This window comes from Aulonocara stuartgranti (assembly GCF_965226115.1).
Source record: "Aulonocara stuartgranti genome assembly, chromosome: 2".
NCBI lineage: Eukaryota > Metazoa > Chordata > Actinopteri > Cichliformes > Cichlidae > Aulonocara > Aulonocara stuartgranti.
The window spans coordinates 25,589,693-25,609,690 of record NC_138940.1 but is presented as its reverse complement, the minus strand read 5'-3'; the positions used below and the strand labels follow the sequence as shown (position 1 = coordinate 25,609,690).

General features: G+C 38.7%; 1 protein-coding gene across 3 annotated transcripts; it reads right to left on the bottom strand.

Annotated features, from left to right (window-relative positions):
* Nucleotides 1-5,419: 5,419 nt before the first annotated feature.
* LOC309712671 (homeobox protein MSX-2-like) lies at nt 5,420-19,366 on the bottom strand. Of its 3 annotated transcripts, none has more exons than XM_082543667.1 (6): nt 19,279-19,366; nt 16,906-16,982; nt 16,077-16,201; nt 7,547-7,729; nt 6,793-7,442; nt 5,420-6,237 (listed from the first exon to the last, which is right to left on the bottom strand). In XM_082543667.1, exons 5-6 carry the CDS (start codon nt 7,094-7,096, stop codon nt 5,801-5,803), a joined length of 741 nt encoding a protein of 246 aa, XP_082399793.1. In that variant the 5' UTR covers nt 7,097-7,442; nt 7,547-7,729; nt 16,077-16,201; nt 16,906-16,982; nt 19,279-19,366; the 3' UTR covers nt 5,420-5,800. The 3 variants fall into 3 exon arrangements, with proteins under 3 accessions (XP_082399793.1, XP_082399792.1, XP_082399794.1); XM_082543666.1 differs by having other exon boundaries at nt 7,552-7,729; XM_082543668.1 differs by lacking the exons at nt 16,077-16,201; nt 16,906-16,982; nt 19,279-19,366 and adding an exon at nt 7,961-7,993 and having other exon boundaries at nt 6,793-7,729.
* Nucleotides 19,367-19,998: the final 632 nt, after the last annotated feature.

Here is a 19,998-nt window from a genome sequence, read left to right as displayed (position 1 = left end):
TGGGAAATAGGTGCAGCAATTTACTGAAACGTGCAAACATAAATTGATATATAATAAGGCAAAAACATGCATACATTATACAATTCTAACAATATTTGGTGTGACCACCTTTATTCTTTAACACATCCTGAAGTCTCTTAGGCCACTTCCATCTAATTTCTTTAGTTAGTCTTTAGGAATAGTCAAAGGAGCTTGCAAAGAAAAGCGTCTGGACTTCTTTAAGTTGCTTGAAGACGTTTCACCTCTCATCCGAGAAGCTTCTTCAGTTCTAAGGTCAAATGGTGGAGAGTCCCAGATATAAACCTAGTGGGAGTAACCCCCCACAGAGGGACAAAAGGACCCCCTGATGATCCTCTAATCGCCTGAGCCAAGGTGTGAAACTGGGCTCACCCGAAACTCTGGCTGATTGGGACCCACGCCCAGTTTCACACCTTGGCTCAGGCGATTAGAGGATCATCAGGGGGTCCTTTTGTCCCTCTGTGGGGGGTTACTCCCACTAGGTTTATATCTGGGACTCTCCACCATTTGACCTTAGAACTGAAGAAGCTTCTCGGATGAGAGGTGAAACGTCTTCAAGCAACTTAAAGAAGTCCAGACGCTTTTCTTTGCAAGCTCCTTTGACTACGATGACCTGGATGACTGAGAACCTTCACAGACATCTTTAGGAATAGTTCTCTGGGCTTCTTGAAAGCTCTTCTTTGGATGTCTGCTACCTTTTGTTCCATTCTCTGTCATGAGATTGTTGTAATATACCTTCCTTTTATATTACTTATACTACTACCTCAGCCTTTTCTCCCTGTTTCCCTTCCTTTAGAATGGCTTCTTGACAGCCACCAAGACCTTTTCTGATGAGCCTTCTGCAAACAATGGATGGATCAACTGAAGGTCTACATGCATCTCTTGGGTTCTGTGTCAAGTCTTTGCTGGATTTTTCCTATTTCTTAAGGATATAAGTAACAGATACTGTTCTTTTGCTATATATAGCTCTTTAGGCCTGCCACTTCTGTTTCTGTCCTCCCCTTTCCAGTTTTCAAAATCTTTTGAGCACACACTGCAGACACTGCCAAGATATGGCAAGGTTTCAGCTAATAGCTTTTTGAGGATCATCTTTTTGGTATAAGAATGATATTTTGTGCCTGTCAAACTGTTATTGTTGGCATTTTTCTTAGATTCAGCTAAATAAATGGGAACACATTATGTGTTTTTCTTTTTTTGACAGATTGCTGGTAAAAAAACGATTTTACAAAATCAGATTGGTTCTTTGCTAAGTCGTCTTTGCTAAGTCATCTCCTATGTGCAGACACAACAGTTAGGTGCCTTTTTATGCATGAATCATTCATAGGGTAGTGCTAAGTGACTTAAACAAAAAAACAAATACATTCCTCTGAAAATGGTCAGTTACAAAGAAAAATCAGCCGAAAGTCCAAACAGTTTTAAAGACCTTCAGAAATCCTAAAGAACTGCTGATAAAGACCTTTGAATTATTATTATTATTATTTTTTAAAATACCTCCTTAGTAACAAAAGTTAAAGAAGTGACGGATGGCTAAAGACTTTTTGCACAGTACTGGACCTGCTTAATAGGTATAATTAGACAAATGCCTATTACTGCTTATATCTGTCAAAATAAAAGTGTGGAGGGGAAGGCCACTTATTCTCAATCAAATTAAATCTCACTCTGTGTGAGCAGATCCAATTCAACAGTGATGCAGTTAAAAGGATTGCCACACTGAACTCTAGAAATCCCCAAAGCCCAAACTTGTGCATTTTACTAAAGACACAGTGGAACAACACAGAAGAGTTTCATCTTTTATTTACCAGGTTACTCATGATGAATTAAATTATCTAACAGCAGTTACATAACATGCCATTTTCTATCCAAGAAGATTTGTCATCAACCAAAACTATTAAAAATTATCCTAAATGCTGAGAATGAATTTACTGATATTGTTATTAGAATCAGAAGGACTGTTTGGTGTTGTTGGTTTCAATGAGCAGCAATAGATGGAAAGCTGCTACACCTAGTGGATTTCTGGCAGAGCTGCAAGAATATTAGGTTCAAGTAACAACACCTATTGTATGCAGTGACTTGCTGACACAGTCAAGGTGTTGTTTGTTGATAGTCCTAAGGTTTTACTTAATCGTGATCAATCATTTAGATCTTACCAGGATCTAAACTTCTTAAATACAACCTCAGATGAGAAATAACAGATGGCACACCACACCATGTCATTACTTCTTATGAAAGATTAAGCCAAAGTTCAGAAGCAGCACGATTTAATAACATGTAGAACCACCTTTGGCAGCATTACCTTGGAGTAAGTGTTTTCTGTCTGACTTTATCAGTCTCTCACATCACCGTGGAGATATTTGGGTCCATTACTCCATAAATCGCTGTTTCAGTTCATTGATGTTTGTGGGCAGGTTTATGCAAAGCTCTCTTAGAGTAGTGCCACACAATATCAGTCAGGCTGAGGTCTGGACTTTCACTGGGCCATTGCAACACCCTGATTCTTCTCTGGTTCAGCCATTTCAGCCATGCAGTAGAATTCTTCCTGTGCTTGAGCTCATCAAATCAGCTCGCGCTTCATCAGCTATCAGACAGATGGCCTCACATTTGACTCTAGAACACTTTGGTATACAAAGGAGCTCATGGTTGACTCAATAACTGTAAGGTACGGAGATCCTGTGGCAGTAAGACAAGATCGTGCCTGACAGTTGATACGAGATGTTTGTGCTGATATGCTTTGTTTGGGTTTTGCCACACATGGCGCTGTGCATTATGGCCAAACTTGTACACTTTAGTCTAATCTGTCCAAACATTGCTTGAACATATTTTTCAGAAGTCTTGCCATTTGTTTTTCCCCCCACCACGAAAGGCTTTCTTCTGGCAATCCTTCCAAACGAGCCATACTTCTTAAAGATCATTGCTGAGGTCTTTTCTCTTTGGCATTGTATAAATAGGCACTCACACTTGTTGATGCTCATTTAATCAAGTGCTACTCACCATCTTAATTTCTATTAACTGTTTCCCAAACCGTTTCTGCGTTTTGGCTTAATTTTATATGTCCTGATATGTAAAAGAATTGAAATTGGAAGACAAATTCAAAGAGGTTCTTTCAATTTAACTTGTTTTGTTAAACTGAAAGAACATAGTGTTAAACATAGTGAATATACTGGGTCTCAGGGGGATGTTGACCAATAGATTTTACTTCACAAAAATATTAAGTAATTAAAAGCAATATGCAGACCTTTAGAGGTTATAGTCTTGTTTGTCTACCAGTGCATCATCAGAGTTATTGGTTGTTTGGTTGTCAGATGTGTCCCTTGTATTCATATTCTCTTATTCATACCGACTCTAAAAAAAAGTCTTCCAAACACACTTAAATGTAAACTATGAAGGGTAAAACTGACAGCGGTGGGTTAAAGCAATTGTAAATGTAGGTTCCTTTAAATTTCTAATACAAAAAAAAGAGTATTTCGGTGAAAAGTTCAATGCATATATAAATATGTGAGTATTGTTTTAACATGTGAAGTGTTTGACCCTTTGCTCTCTTGGCTGAGGATATTAGAAAGACTGTATGACCCGAGCCCTCGCTAATTACCCAAGAAACTCAAATTAGCTTTGTAAGAATGTAAATAACCCTCAAGGCACATTTCCATGAAAATAACATCATGCTTTGTCAAATTTGCACATCTATCTTGTGGCGATTTTCATTTACATTTGGTGTTTATAATGATTACTGTTAATGTATCTATTCATTATAAAACATAACGTCTCTGTTTCTTTATCTGATCTCAAATGGGCTGTGATAATTTCTTCTGCCTAAGTTTCACGCTGAAAACATTTGAAACTGGAGACTGTGGCCAGTCAACGCTATTAAGGGCCTTCCTATCAGCTTAATGCCGGGTTTAATTTCAAAATGGAGGGAAGCAAATGGACTGTGAAATATGTGCTAATGGTAACAAGACTTCTCCAAGTTTGGTGAAGGAAAGAGGCACAGAGACAGAGAGACCATGTAATGCCCCGTTCTGTTATCACTGAGTCTGCACATATAATTTCACAGAGTTTTGGAGTCAGAACTCTGAGACAAGCACAATTAAACTACAGACTGCAAAGGGACAGCCTGCTATAATGCTGTGTTAGAAAGTTCACAGAGAGAGTTCGTTTAAAGTATACAGTTTAAAAATAAGGCTCACATCAAGCAAATAAATCTCTACCTCTGTGAGATCCAAGAGCAATATGAAAACACATGTTTACAATTAAGACAATGTGAGACGTGCTATTTGCTGAAAGCATTCATTTTTGTTTATATAATTTCTCATCTTTAGGGGGAAATTTGGCTGAATAAATATTCATTAAAGAGTGCAACACCTCTTCCCTTGGACCACCCCGCTGTATATCCACCCATGTATAGAAATTGCTACTTCATTATTCTTAATGTTAGAGATTAGCTGGCAGCTGTAGTTTTTATGCCGTGCTTTCATTTTTGAAGTGCAAATCCCTGAAGCACATTGGTAAAGTGAATAGCTTGAGTAGTTTGTTTGATTGGTCACACACACAAGTTTCTTATATCAAAGAGTCCCTGAAAAATAAATGCAGAAATTCAAGATATTGTTAAAAAAAAATAAAAAGCATATTTTTCCTTGCATAATAGTTTGGAGCCCAAACAGCAAAAGAGCACAAGACATAACACATTTTAGGGATTTAAGATTACAGCACTGCTTTTAGGCCCAAATAAAGACGCTAAATGCTCCAAATTCTTGCCAAAAGTTGAAGTTTATGATGCCTCTCTATAGCAATAAAGCAGCTAGGATCACTTTCATCCAGAATGGAACTGAACCATTTATGATCAAAAGTTAAAATCTCTCGTAACGCATTGATCTTTTTACAAGATAATTTACACCCAAAACAGCATAAGTGAGAAAAAGAAATAATGATATAATGACGACTTTCTGGGAAACAAAGACAGTATTAGTTAGACGGTAGAGCTCACAATGCATTCAGAATAGGGGAAGGAAATCATCGAGGGAAATGTTATTTTTGTGTAATTGCAGTTGAAATACGTTATATTTTGCACTGACCTTAACATTTCTGTAGAAGAAAGCATATGAGGCGTGTTAAACGAGATGAGAAGAAAAGAGCCTCTTCCTGCATGTGTGGTAAACAAAAGGAGGCCACTGAATTTCAGAAGCAGATGGGCCACCAAACAAAGAACTAAACACAATTTGGGTATGAACAGAAGACCACATCAAAAGAAGCAGACAACTGCATTAAAGTAACCGCACCAGGTTACCAGTTCTACCTTGTGTTGTATGCAGGCTACAAATAAATACAGCAAACGAGGGGGCGTGCTAAGGATCTCAATTTAATATCATATACATAAAATATTAACTAATGAAAATGAAGATATGTAACATCAAGTATGTGACTCTAAAACTATTACAAATAAATATGTGTGACTTGAGTATTCAATGATTTAAAGGTGCAGTGAAATATCCCTGCATGTTGAAGGGTACCAAGTGAGAAACACTTTAGAAAAAGGGCAGAAAAGACAATCTGAACAATATGTATTCTGGTATTATGTTTGCAAATGGCAAAGAGGGACCTTCGGGATGCTGTATCCTTCCATAGTCTTTTGCAAATAGCAGAACACTTGTAAATCCTTCTTAAGACAAACAATGAAGCTTAAAGTCCACTTCAGGTCACATGCAAACAAGTTTTGCATAAGGTGCATGATTTAATGATACACTCTTGTCATCCCTTTTAGCACAATCTGTCTGTATATTTCTTTTTCGTCTCAGGAGAGGTGGAAAAGGCTGTAGCCGACCTGTGAGGCGTACATAGCCAGATGTGCAGCAGGGAGAACAGGGGTGCGGCCGTATGAGTAGCCCAGTCCATAGAGCCCTGCCGAACCAGCGTGCAGGGGAAAACCCAAGGATGAGTATCCTGGGTAGAAGACAGCTTTGGAGCCTACACCAGCTGCTAGTTTGAGTTTCTCTACTTCAGCCTCCTGAAGCCTCTTGGCTTTGGCCCGTCGATTCTGAAACCAGATCTTGACTTGGGTCTCGGACAGGGACAGTGAGGAGGAGAACTCGGCCCGCTCGGCGATGGACAGGTACTGCTTCTGACGAAATTTCCTCTCCAGGGCCAGAAGCTGCATTGTGGTAAAGGGAGTACGAGGCTTACGGTTGGTTTTGTGCTTCCTCAATGAGCAGACTGTCGGACTAAGCTGCCCTACAGGATATATGGAAAACATGAAACTAAATCAGCTGTCAAAGCAAACAGACCTTTAATTCTTTCCTTTTCAGTGGTTTAACACCAAATGACTAAACAGGAAAAGTAATGATCAGAAAATTAATGGACAGCAATACTGATGGAAAAGCCACGCTTCTCCTGTATCCTGCTTCTTAGAGTATTTACCACTATCTAAAATTTTAAATAATGCAAGATGATTATCTTTAAACAATGTGAAACTGGTGAGTAGAAAAATCATTATGCAAAATTCTTAAAAACAAATCAATATATTTCTCTTTTTATTACTCCTTCTTGTTCTGTCAAAAATGTTTGATTTGTCTATTGATTCAGTATTAATTATGCATAAAAACTCTTTCTTAAAATTATGAACTTGAAGCCAGCTGTGGGACTTTTCCTCCAACTTTACACATTTGCATTACAAAAGTTTAAACTGGATGACTTACAGTACTCGAAGACCCTGATTTTAAAAAAAAAAACCCTGATTCAAAACTGAACCACTAACTAGTAATAAAACTGGATTGGAAAATGACTTACGTGGGGGAGTAGACATCTTAATGGAGCTGGATATCCAAGAGGGAAATTCCTGTTGTTCCAGTGGCTCTGATTTAATAGATATTAAGTTTTGTGTGCACTCATCTGTCCGCTGCGCCTCATCCTCCTTCAAATCATAATTTCCCTTTTCTTTGCTGGTCACAGCCAGCGGCCTCGTCTCCGACATGAGAGCTTCAACGCTGAAGGGAAGACAGGATGTTTGTGCCATGCGCCCGAGCTTCAGCTGCGTTGATCCTGCATCCTCTTCTGTGGAAAACTCATTTCTTGAGTCCCCAGACGCAGACATTTTTTCTTCTCTTTCTTTTCAGTATTAGAATTTAAGTACAATCCATAAGACACTTTTCTGGTCCCAGAATGAGACCGGTCAGAGAGGAATCTGGAGTAGCTTCTCTTAAGCTGTCACAAAGCTGACAGAGTTAGTGCTGGAAAAAGTCTGGCGTGCATTTGGGACTTTCAGCCAATGATGAGTCTTGATCCCAGGGTTTGGGGGAAGACTTGTGATTGGACGTTGTGTTTAGGGCACTCTGCCACACCCCTAACCAGACAGCAGGTCAGCTTCGCATCAGCCTCATTTAGCAGTAATTACCATGGTGGAAGATTGTTTCCTGGCTGTATTTCTTTCACTCTGCAAACTGCATACCCTTAGTTAACATTGAAAAAGCTTGCACATAGTCATGCTTGATGTCTTGAATTAATGCAGAATCATTTTAAATGAGACAGAGGCCGAATACAAAACCTTACTAATATATGTAAATCGATTCCCTGGCTGCTAAGCTCTGTCCCGTACAGCAATTAGGCTGGTAGATTGGCTTGCCGTGTCTTCAAGCATCAGCGTCTGTCTGTAGAGCTGCATTTCCATTTGACAAAAGCTGACGATGCTCCTAATTCAAGCCCCAACGCGCAGACCCTGCCACACCGACTGTTGGAGTAATCACAATGGCAATCAATAACAATCATGGTGCTTTCAAAATTCAGACATCACACAGCAGTTACACACTTAAATGTGAGAGTCAGTTGGGCGATGGATTATGGTTTTGGGCAGGCTTTAAAATGACTGTCATTACATTGTTATTATTAACACCTTGTAATTAGGCCTGTGGAATCCGGTTCTTTTAAGCAGGATTTAACGGTAATGATGGAAAATTGCTACCTTCCTGAGGTGTGTGGCGCCCGCTGCGATTAGTCCCAGTCTCTGCTGTGTGGATGGAGACAGAGGTGTCTCGTGCCTGTTTGAAGCTCATACCTGTAGGGCTCCAAAGTATTAGGAAACATCACGAGAAGTAACGGCGTTCCTAAATGCAGCCTCTAGCCACTCAGTGAAGAATACCAGCGCAGTGCATGGGTTTTACAAGTGACACAAAAAAGTGACACACACCTAACTTCATGCAAGATGAATGTGCTTGCTGCATACTCTAGCTCTCTCTGTCTGTCTCTCCCTCACAGACACATGTCCGCACATCGCAAAGACCTCCTGTGAAGTGACTGGTGTGTGCTGCTGTGTCCAGTGCTCTGTGATCAGCCCTCACAGAGAATGTGTGCTCTCTGTAATCATCAGGATTACAGTGGCATCAGGGTCTCAGCTCCCCAGCTCCACAACACAGTTACTCTCCATGTGAAGCAAAGTGCTCACACAGCACGAGCTTAGTCTCCTGTAATACGCACGTGCATCTTAACAAAGGAGCCTCTCTGTCATTACAGTGCTTTTCTACCGATTCCCTACCTACAGGTTTATAATGTGCACGGGTAACTGGGTGTGAGCTTATATTTGAAAATCAAACAGAACTGTTAGACTTTTGGTAATCAAGAAGGGTATAGGTGAATAATGGTGAGAAACATCATCACATACCATCATATTTTATATTAAAAGCGGGACACATAAAACTGATAAAACTACAATAGTGTTTAAAATTCTAAATGATTAAAAAACCATGCATTTGCACGCATGTTTCTAATAAATAATAAAACAGGAGGACAGAGGGCCATGCACTTTAAGGCGGGACAACAGCCCTGTTAGGCTAATATATGTAATTGAAGGAGCATTTGATAGCCAACTGCTGGCATATCCTATGTGAACACTTCGCAACTTCAATTAAACCATACATAAAAATCATCTAGAGTATTTTAGTTAAAATTACAGAAATAGTAATAACAGCATCAGCTGTAACCCACAGAAGTTTAATGCATTCAACACACAGTGGGAAATGTTTTAAAAAAGGTACCACCGTATTGACTTAGAGGCAACGAAATAACTAAACCAGGTTCAAGGACAATGCATGCAAACACATGTAAAACCCAGATTTTCGTGAAAAGAGCTTATCTTGAGGTCAATCTCAAAATTATATCATTTCCCTCAGTACTTTATTTTTCCAACATACATAATGCCTAAATAAATTAGGACATAACCCAGGTATACCATAAAAAGAATACTTTTATCCTGAGTATCAAAGAGTTGAGAGCTTAACTAGAGGAAAAGAAATATCACAGCTCCATCTTACAAAGAAACATTTGATAGTTAACCTTCATTTGCTTTAGTCGTTTTTTGTTTTGTTTTTTTTGTCTAAAAAAGAAAAATTCTTAAAACACAGATAAATGCCCTATACAACATGTCACCAAAACACATACAGAAATGTAATTCTGTATGTGTTTCTTCAAGTGATGAAGCCCATGTTACTGACGGTGCCACAGACAGTATATAAGAGAGTCTGTTAGGGAAAACCCATTTTAAAAGCCTCAAACTGAGTGTTTCATTCTCACCATCACCACCAGCAAAATAACTGCTTACACTTTAACAGCAACTGAAGTAACTTAACCATTTTCTCTTTTTGGTTTGTAATTTACTTGAGCTGCATTCGTTTTGCTGCAAGTTTCGGGTATAGATGCACTCAGACTCAGATATTTGCCCTTTCCTCGTCTTACGAACAACCGCAGCTCTATAGTAATGAGTAATAGCTTTCTGAAGTCACCACAGCAACACCGACACATGTAAGCTGTACCACACGCCAGCATCTCACAGTGACGAAATAAGACAGACGACAGCTCACCTTTACTTCAGTCAAAATAGAAAAACTGTAAAGCTACATGCTTTTTTTTTTAGCAGTAACACAATTTCCAGGACTTGTAGCATGATGTTTAACGGCTTTATAGTTAAACACACTAACTACAGCCATACTAACTATATCAAGATGGTAGTGTTTCTGGGGGCACAGTCTGGTAATCATTGTACCAACTAAGAACAGCCTTTATGGCCACAGTGTACCCATTTCCTGAAGGCTGTTTCCAACAGGATAATATACCATGTCACAAAGTTTAAAACACACCAAACATGACAGTGAACTCATTGCCACAATAATGATTCCATACATTTTTCTGTAGTTAATTTGTAGCCATGGAAAACATCAATAAATAAAATCCCCCGAGTAATTAAAAAAATCCCCATCTCACCACAAGTTACAGCTTCCCTATATGCTAATGTGCATGTGACACTCTAAGTCTTACAGGAAGTCAGCCTTTAACCCACATGTGCTGCTAAATCAAACCACAACAAGCATTCAGTAAAAGTATCTCACAAATTTCACCACAAATTCATGATGCACCATAGTCTTAAAAGGTCACATTTATGATTCTTCTGAACACGGTAGCAGATGGGAAACATCAGCTTTTAGTGTGATCACGATCGCAAGTGGCAGAAATATTACGTGAAAGAAATAGTAGAAGCGAGTGTGCCGATGTGTTAAACTTAGCACTGCATATTACAAACAGCAATGAAGTCAACTTTCATGTTCATCGTGTATGTAGCAATTCCCACAATACCCACCAACTACAAATATATTTCATAAACCTGATTTACGTTTCCCATTGTTTTATTTGGGGCTGCTTCAACTTGGTATGATTATTGACTCATTTACCTTTTATTTATTTACTTTTTACTAAACTTTAAGAACAAATGAAAAAAAGTTACTACAAAATGTATTTGATATGGAACAAAATGGTTTATCACTTTAGTGTACAACTGTATGGGCTTTATGGTACCTATGGCATGGCATTGCTAGCAACTCCAGGCAGCACAATTTGTGAGATCATTTTTATTTATAATTGACCATAATCACACTGTATATTGTCAACAATATATAGATATAATGAAAAAAGCACATCTTTGCTGCAGTATGGGGTAACATTAGGATCGTGGATTATACTAAGGACTTTTAAGGGAAACGACAGAGATAAGAGTGGACTGCAGCACTGTAATAAAGCTGTAGATGATGATCACTGACTTTCTGTTGCATTACAAAAGGACTTAAATGGCTACCCTGGGTCTGTGTTTTAAGCTGATAGCAAACTAACGCGCAATACTTTAAAGTGATGGTGTGACATTTAAGCATGGTTCTGTCTGATGGCCAAGTTAAGAGCAAGCAGTCACAGTACCCCAAATGCCAAAAGCACACAGCTGCAATTTACCATCTTGTCAGTGCGGTTGTAACTTCTGCTATCCCAATTACAAGCTAGCCATTGCATAATTTTTCTACTGTCAGTGCAAATAAAAGCAGGAGAAACCTAGAAGATATGTAGTTAAGTGATCTAATGGTCAGGCGCCCACCAGAAAGTCCCCAGAGCTATTTGGTCCCAAATACCTTCATCTGTTAAATTTTCCACCCACGTACCCCTACATATTTGAGAATCATTGGCCAACAGCAAAGAAATCCAGCAGCAAAATATCAATCTAATCTTCAAAAATGTAAAAAGGAAAAAACAACAACTTTAACCCACTTTGGTTTTATCTTTCTTGCCACACAGTCAGTGCTCAAATTTGCTGACAGTGTCAGGCGCTTTTTCTCACATTAAGCTGTCTCAGTCAGGATGTGGCATAGAAGGTGTTAAAAAGTAATGAATCATCCAACATCACGAAAAAGTAGAAACACCACTGCAATGCCATCAAGGGTAATAAGACTTTGCATTTTATAGAAACTAACACAGGTTTATTTTAAGATAAGCATGAATTTAAAGGCCAAAGAGTACATATCGCCAGTTCCTGCTAATAGTGCAGCGGATAACTGAAACAATCTACAAGCACCAACATTTGCATATTTTTCCCCCTTTAGCCAATAATTTTAAAAAAGAAAATCACTTTAGCCCCTTGAATTTTCAAAATGTCAAAACTTCCCAATTCAGTCATCATCTCTATCTTAGAAAACAATTGTTTGACTTATAGAAGTTTGTACTCTTGATTTATATGCTTCTGATCAAAAGTAACCATAATCTATAACTATAAAATCTCTCTGCATGTATCTGAGTGTCTTAGTTTCAGGTAAAACAAAATGATTGAAATGAAAAGATTTTCCCTTCCCCCACTTTTGTAGCACTATGATGCATACAGCTAGGTTCAGACATTCACCCAGCGCCAAATTCTTCCATCTATTTCAATGAATTTCATGTATTCAATGCATAAAGGTTGGCTGCTCAGCTTTCTTATGTTCACTCTCACTTCATGAGAGGTTATCCCAGACATTAGGTATGAAGTGGGGTTCAAAGCTTCTTCTTGTGAGGTTACTATTCAACTAATCTAACTACACCATCAGATTTTCATGCAAGTGTCTGCTAAACTTTTAGAACTTTAGTGTTTGCTTTATTCTTCAGTCTACTATTTTAATCTATGGTAAATGCACTTATGCAAACACAAGCTTTTGGGTTCAGTATCTTGCCCAAGACATGCACTGCAGGAGTCAGAGATCAAACGAAAAACCTTCTGAAATCCCTCTAAAGCTGCATCCACACTACAGGTGATTTGCAGCAGTGTGGCGACCTCAGCCTATAAAAGATTAATGACATTTGTGTCTTAAATCGACCACATTAAAAACCCCAGGGGGTAATCCCAAGATTCACTTTTCTCAACACTGAGGAGAGAGGCTGATGTAACTATCAGTGAGAAGCACAACGCCATTGACTGACATATGATCAGTAGTGAATATATCAGAAAATACCCAGTTAAGCAGAGCCTGAAATGTCCACTAGCGACCAGTTACCAAACAAAGCAACACGTGACCAGCTTCCTGTGTGGATGCAGTTTAAATCCTATGTCACCATACACAGCAAGCTATTGGGGGGCCACGGGTAAGACAGGGGTAACTATTGAGGAGTGTAACAGGCCCACCAAGTAGATGCGAGTGAAGCAAAAAGTATAACTTGTACTACTACAGCCCACTCCACTGCTAGCAAACTATTATGAAAAAAGGCAAACTTCTGAATAATATCAGACTTCCAAACTCAACTTCCACATGGTAAAGTATATGAATTGGCTAAAATCATTAAAAATGGCAACTCTAGTTTACATTATCTGAAGAATAAATAAATAAATAAATAAAGCCATGTTGAAAATGCCCACTATCTTGAGTTTTCAGGAGACTAAAGGATAGTCATCATAGTAAATATGCCACTTTGGGTACTTGTATCCACTTGTGAATGATTTCCCTGTAATGTTTTTAGCTGTACTCAACTACATTATTTCCTGAAATAAAAGAAAAGCGCTGGTTTTAAAGTGGACTGACATTCCAACGCCTCTGACCATGTAAACAATGCGGCTAACCAGTGATCAACAGGCTTGGCAACACCGTCTGAAGGTACAGCTGCCAGTCTGCCAGTCTCCTCGCAGACCGCAGCTCTGATTGTTTGAAGGCCTCTATACCACCCCAACGCACATTTATCCTCCATGCTTTAAGAACACCCTCAATAAACTGCCTGTTTACTATGTTCAAAACCACGCGCCCTATTTGCTACAGAGCACATCAAATTATGAACAGAGGTTATTCAGATTCAGATTCAGAAGACTTTATTTATCCCCAAGGGGCAATTAAGAGAGTAACTTTGCCGATCGTACATACAATACACAAACATCACATGGGGGAGACAGGTCAGGCTAGGTAGCTGGCCGGTCAGCTGCACAAGCAGCGACCCGGAACCGAACAATGGAAAAATGCACAACATCGGGAAGGACAAGGAGAAAGAAGAACTCCCCTCAAACTGAGCATAACTGAGATATGTGAACAAAGTTAGGCCTCTTTTTGTAGACTTGTATTGACATTGTGCCTAAATCGTTTTTTCAAGCTACATTCTTTTAAACCTGACACAGTTATGATTCTGTCAATTGGGACTCTAATGTACAAAAACTTGTGCAATTTTTGTTGTGGGGTCTTCAGAAAAAAAGTGTTTACTTTTAAAGGGCTACCTTGTCATCAGACTTGTTTAAAATGACAGGCTGCTGGTCTGAGAGACACATGTTTGAATGCATGTGTTCTATAGTTTGGCGGCTGAGAGGTGATTGAATGTATACCAGTTTAACCCACCGATGAGCACTTTGCATTCAGACCTTCACCATTTAATTTCAAGGTTATACAGCAACATAGCTAACAATCTACTGTGTAAAAATTTGTGTCACACGCAACATCATGTTAAGACATTAAGAGCTGTATTTTTTAGCGCACACTATGGTCGCAGAGACACAACTTTGCTGAACTCTTGCTGAGATTGCTGACACGGCTGCCCTGATATGTGTGGAGGGAAAAAGGGTAAAACAAGTGACCTCTGAACACCGAGGCAATGAGGCTCATCAATCAAAACATTAAGAAACTGCGGAACAATTTAAATTAAATTGTGCGACTCCATGGTTTAACAGCAATTATATTACACTTAAAATAATCACTGCCACATGCCTCTCAAGTTGATATACTAATATCAATCCTGTCAAAGAGAATCAACTTGAAACGTTTGGTTCTAAGTTCAACATTGAAACCTGTGGGGAACCAGAAGAGGTCAATACAATTAATAAAATTCTTATTTTTTCCTATTTCTACTAATGAAAAATTTTTACTTTAAACTAGTGAATCAATCAATGAATACAGTGAAAACAATTTAAAATTTTTACTTTTGACTTTTTTGGGTTTTTTTGCTAAAACAATCACAAACTATCTTCTTTCTCAAAATGTAAAATAACAGGCGCCGAATGTGCCCTAAAATTTGAAGCTTTTATTACACATTACAAGCAAATTCTTAGTCTGAGCAAAACAACTCTCTCAAGCAAAGCACAAGCCCCGTTAGCCCAACAAAATGGTAACAGAAAGCCATTTATTAACGTGGAAATCCTTTCTATGATTATTTTAAGTTCACACATTAGAATTAAAAAGAGTTATTTTTTGGAGTGTTTGACAAAGTCTAGATTCTACTTAACATGAAACTTGTCATATGCATCTTTTTTTTCCTCCAGTTGAATAGATTTATAACAAATTTCACAAAGTTGTCACTCCACTGATCTCTCCCACTTGTCATTTTCTCTCATTAACTCCGGGGTGTTGTAGGACGACAGGCAGGGTACACCCTGGACAGGGCACTTGTCCTTAAACAGGTTAAACCACAATAAATAGCAATAGCATACATGTGGTGTGTGTACGCTTTTCTGCCTCAGTGATTTTCCTGCAGTTTGAAATCTTGTAAGATCGTGTGATATCACGAAACCAGGCAACTAACCACTCTTGCTAGATTGTATCATGTCATTTCAACAAGAATATATTTAACAAGTGTTACGTTGTTGAATTGCATGCACATCATACATGATTTAATTGCATTCACCATGTTTATATATTCTGATTTTGTTCAAATTACAAGTTAGACTCTTATAAATTTAATAACCACCCAATTTCTCTTTTTTGAGTGTTTCCAATACAAGCAACTTAAACATTTATAAGGTTTCCTGTTTTGGTTATAAAATTGTTGCTGCTGAATAACTGAAAACCAAAAGACCAACAAAAAATAATATGAGAGGCGGTGGTGCCCTCTGGTGGATAAAGGTAATTCCTGCAACATCCTGGACCATGGATGAAGTCGGGATCATCAACTTTGATATCTTTTTTAAAGAAAAATTTGGTTGCACCTAAGAAAATCAGTGCAACCGTGGAAAAAAGTTAGTCTAGAGCCCTGTTAAAGGCGCTGTCATGTTATGTAGACTCAGTTAACATTTAGTCAGTAAAATATGTATAATTTGAAGAAGACTTCTGCACAATTATTTCACTGACCGATTTAATAAGATAACAGTTTCAGCTAAACACAGTAAACGGTGGTTCTCTCTGAGAAATGCATTTCTATGCAAACTGCTTCAAGATCCAGCAACCTGACCTTTAACAACACTTCTAACACACACCCAATGCTTAACAAAGTAAATGTGGCAACCGATGAGAACAAAGATTTAAAGAAACACTTGTGCTGAGTACTAGCAAGTTGCCTACTATGTTTGTGGGCCACTATGATCCTCGCAGACTCATTTGGCCTTAGTGAGAGCATCCAGTCTCTGTCTGATAAGCTGATTCTCCTCCAACATCTTGGAGATGGTCCTAAGAACAAATTGCTTCGCCTATCCAGTGAAGGGGAAAAAATCAGAGGAAAGGGAAAAGAGAAATGGTGTAAATAGATCTTGCCTTATTCGTGGGTCTAGAGGACACAAAATACACATATAACTTTTGGTGAGCCATATTTATATTTCTACATAAATATGACCCAAAACATCAGATTTCTGAATTAATTTCTGTGACAAGCAGAAATTAACATGACCCTCAAATACTGACTGTAAATTTGGAAGTACATTAAAGGCAGGTGTCCTATCAACAGGACCACAACCGTGTGTAAATAATTTTATTTGAATAACATAGACATTAAGTGATCTCCACAACTCACATTTGACGAAAAGAATAAATTTTTTTTGGTTGGTTTTTACATGCTGTAATGTTTTCAGTCATATTTTTGCAACAAGAGAGAAAAATTCAAAGGGTTCACAAACTTTTTACTGTAACTGCATGCCTGTTTAGAAGTCCTGATGCACAGTTTGAGCCTTTATTTAACTTTTGAAAGTTAGAGTTTAAGGAAAGATCAGTCACGCTAAAGTTAAATTACAAAGTAAAACATAAAGAGGTTTTCAATATACAGTGAGCCTGATAGAAGACAATTTTTTGTTTGCCATTAAACCCTAAGCTATTTAAAATTACACTAATTTTAACTATATAAACTTGTTTGGTACACATTGTTACCATTTTTCTGCTGCACACTTTGCACACCACCTACCTTTTCTTTCTCGTTTGTTGCTTTGCCAGTGGATCTTTGGGAGAAAAAGAAAACATCTCCATCTGCAGTGTCAGCACCTGACCGCAACAATGACAAACAGGATGAATATTAGGCTTTTTTTTTATAATAATAAGGGATTGCATTTATATAGCGCATTTCGAGACCCTCAAAGCACTTTACAATTCCACTATTCATTCACTCTCACACACTGGTGGAGGCAGCTACAGTTGTAGCCACAGCTGCCCTGGAACAGATTGACAGAAGTGAGGCTGCCATATCGCACCATCGGCCCCTCTGGCCATGACCAGTAGGTGCCCAAGGACACAACGACCGAGACTGCCCGAGCCGGGGCTTGAACCGGCAACCTTCTGATTACAAGACAAACTGCCAACTCTTGAGCCATGATTGCCCACTTTCTACTTCTTCTTACAGCTACTCTCTTTAGAAATCACCACTACAGATCATCTGCATGCATCTCACCCTATCTCACACATCCTCCTCTGTGAAATTAACTCTCTGCATATCCTTCTTCACTACATCCATGAACCTGGTCTGAGTTCTCTTTTCCTCCTGCCAGGCAGCTCCATATTCAACCTCCTTTGTCCAGTATATCCACTATCCCTCCTCTGCATATGTCCAAGTCATCTCAGCCTCGCCTCTCTCTTTGTCTCCAAACTGCTCAACCTGAGGTGTCCTTCCTATGTACTCATTTCCACCGTCTACAAACCGTCTCACTACCATCTTGCACACCTTCCCTTTCACTCTTTCTGCTATCCTTCTGTCACAAATCACTGACACCTATCTCCAATTGCTCTACCCTGCCTGCACTCGCTTCCTCACCCTACTTGTGAACTGTCCCTTACTTTAGATGGTTGATCCCATTTAAACTCATCCACCATCACTTCCACATATGATCATCATGTTCGACTTGGCCATGATTTGACGTCAGATGCCCCTCCTGATGCAACAATCCCCATTTATCCAGGCTAGGGCCTGACACTAAAAGAACACTGGCTTTGTGTTAGACTTTTAGTTTCAGTCTAGGTTTATAGTTTCACCAGCTTGATATTAAGGAGGCCAATGTGAAATGAGCTGGCCCTGGGGGTGGACATAACAGCAAAAAGCTTAATACAGTTATGTAAACAACACTAACACTCAAACACAGTCAAAGACAAACTTCATACAAAACACTTAGTAATGGAAGCGGCTAACAGAACAATACTAAAAATTACTGAAATCATTCTGTAAAAAATACAGTTTTAAGTTTTTTTTTAACACTTGTGTTAAGGAACACTGATTAATACTGGTGAAAGCCAAAAACAACTATAAATATACTGCACATATATTTCTTTTGCCATTCACTCATCCCTCAGTGCTGTCTTTTACATATTTTTAAACTATATTTTGAATAATAGGACATCGCATGAATTAGGACATTTAGAGAGCACAAGACATAAACACAGCCGCTAAAGAAAAGAGGGGTGAATGTGAGAGTGAGCGCTCTTATTTCTGTTCAGTCCGGAGCAGTGTCAGTATTATGCACAGGTCTTGGAGGTCCAGGCCCACACAGTCAAGTCACTGTGGCCCTTAGCTAAATTGTACTGAAACTTTCAACTGTAAGTTACACTAATTCATACAATTTGGCACTGAAAAATACAAACCACATCACCGACAGGCTTTTGCAGTGCAAACTCAAATTAGGTATTTGGTTTACAGTAGTTAAGTGTTTCTACAGCAACTGAGTGAAGAGGACACTGAAATGGATGGGCAGGCCGGACTTTGGGAAGATCATTCATCAGCTTGCGCAGCTAGTTTTAAAGCATGGCCCTACTTGAAAATTGCAAAACAAATGTTACACACGGCACACTTACACTCAATTGTCCTAGTGTGCGGTGAGCTCACTGATCTACTTCTGCATCCAAAGCAAATTTTCTCTATGAGTTAACTATGCATGCATGGTTGTAAATATATGTGTTTTATATGTAACCTATTTACTTGTATTGGTAAATAGGCTGTAGTCAACATTATTTACACATTGGTACTGTATATCTGTCTATATATACATAAACACACAGACGTACATTACGTGTTTTGTACGTATCTTTATGACTGCATTATTGTACTTGTACTGTGTATTGTGACAGGAATATTCTTTCTGGCTCCAAATTATTTACCATCATTATTATTCATGAAAGACATTTTTCATAGATTATAGGCCAACAAGTCATTTATACCTTATTTTTATTTTTATACTAATTTTGGGGAGCATATACCGGAAATCACAAGACCTGTGCTCTTTTTTAAGCTAGCAACAGCTCACTTAACTGTTCAGCCTTAATAAAGCTACATAGTTAGCTTATTAGCTAAAGTTACCCAAAATACTACACTGCCTTTCTCCTCCTTGGTTCATTGCTGCCTTGGTATCATTTACTGCAGGCTCCAACATCGACCTTGCCGGCGTTTTGTTGTCCTTTGTTACTTTTCCGAGCAAACTGTGGCTGGTGAGTCTGGGTATTTTTACTTTCAAGATGGACCGAGGCTTTGCGCGTTTGTCTTTGCGGCGCTTGTTCCCAGTCTTCTCCCTCGGGGTCTGAGAAAGGGACTCTGTCTTATCCGATTCAGTTCTTTGACTCGAGCTCTGCTGTGACCCAAACTGGGGGACATACACAGTCTTGACTCGCCGCATCTCTCTTTTTCACACCTTCTCACACTTGACGGATGACACTTTGTGCTTACTCTGCCTTTTTCTGTATTGTGCTTGTAACGACCAGCAGGTGGCAGTGTTATTCGAAAAATGTGGATGCCGAAAATAGCCAGAATACTATCTCTTGAATTAACCTTTAGATGTATCCACACAAGAATGATTCTAATGTTTGAAGTATTTTGTATTTTTAACTTTTTTTAAAACATTTTTAAAATGAGAAAAGGAAAAAAAAAATACACAACAGCAACAGAACGATGTCAAAATCCGTTTTGTGTGTTTGTGTGAGACAGTATATACATGTGTGTGTAACTGTCCAGACAATTCCTCTCTCTTTTCTAGCCTTTTCCGTCACTGAATGTAGTTGTGACAACCACCTGTTTCAGGCTGTA

Coding starts and splice junctions, on each gene's coding strand:
- LOC309712671 (XM_082543667.1), bottom strand. CDS start 7,096: ATGTCTGCGTCTGGGGACTCAAGAAATGAGTTTTCCACAGAAGAGGAT. Junction 6,238..6,792: donor TAAGATGTCTACTCCCCCAC/GTAAGTCATTTT, acceptor TATATCCTGTAG/GGCAGCTTAGTCCGACAGTC.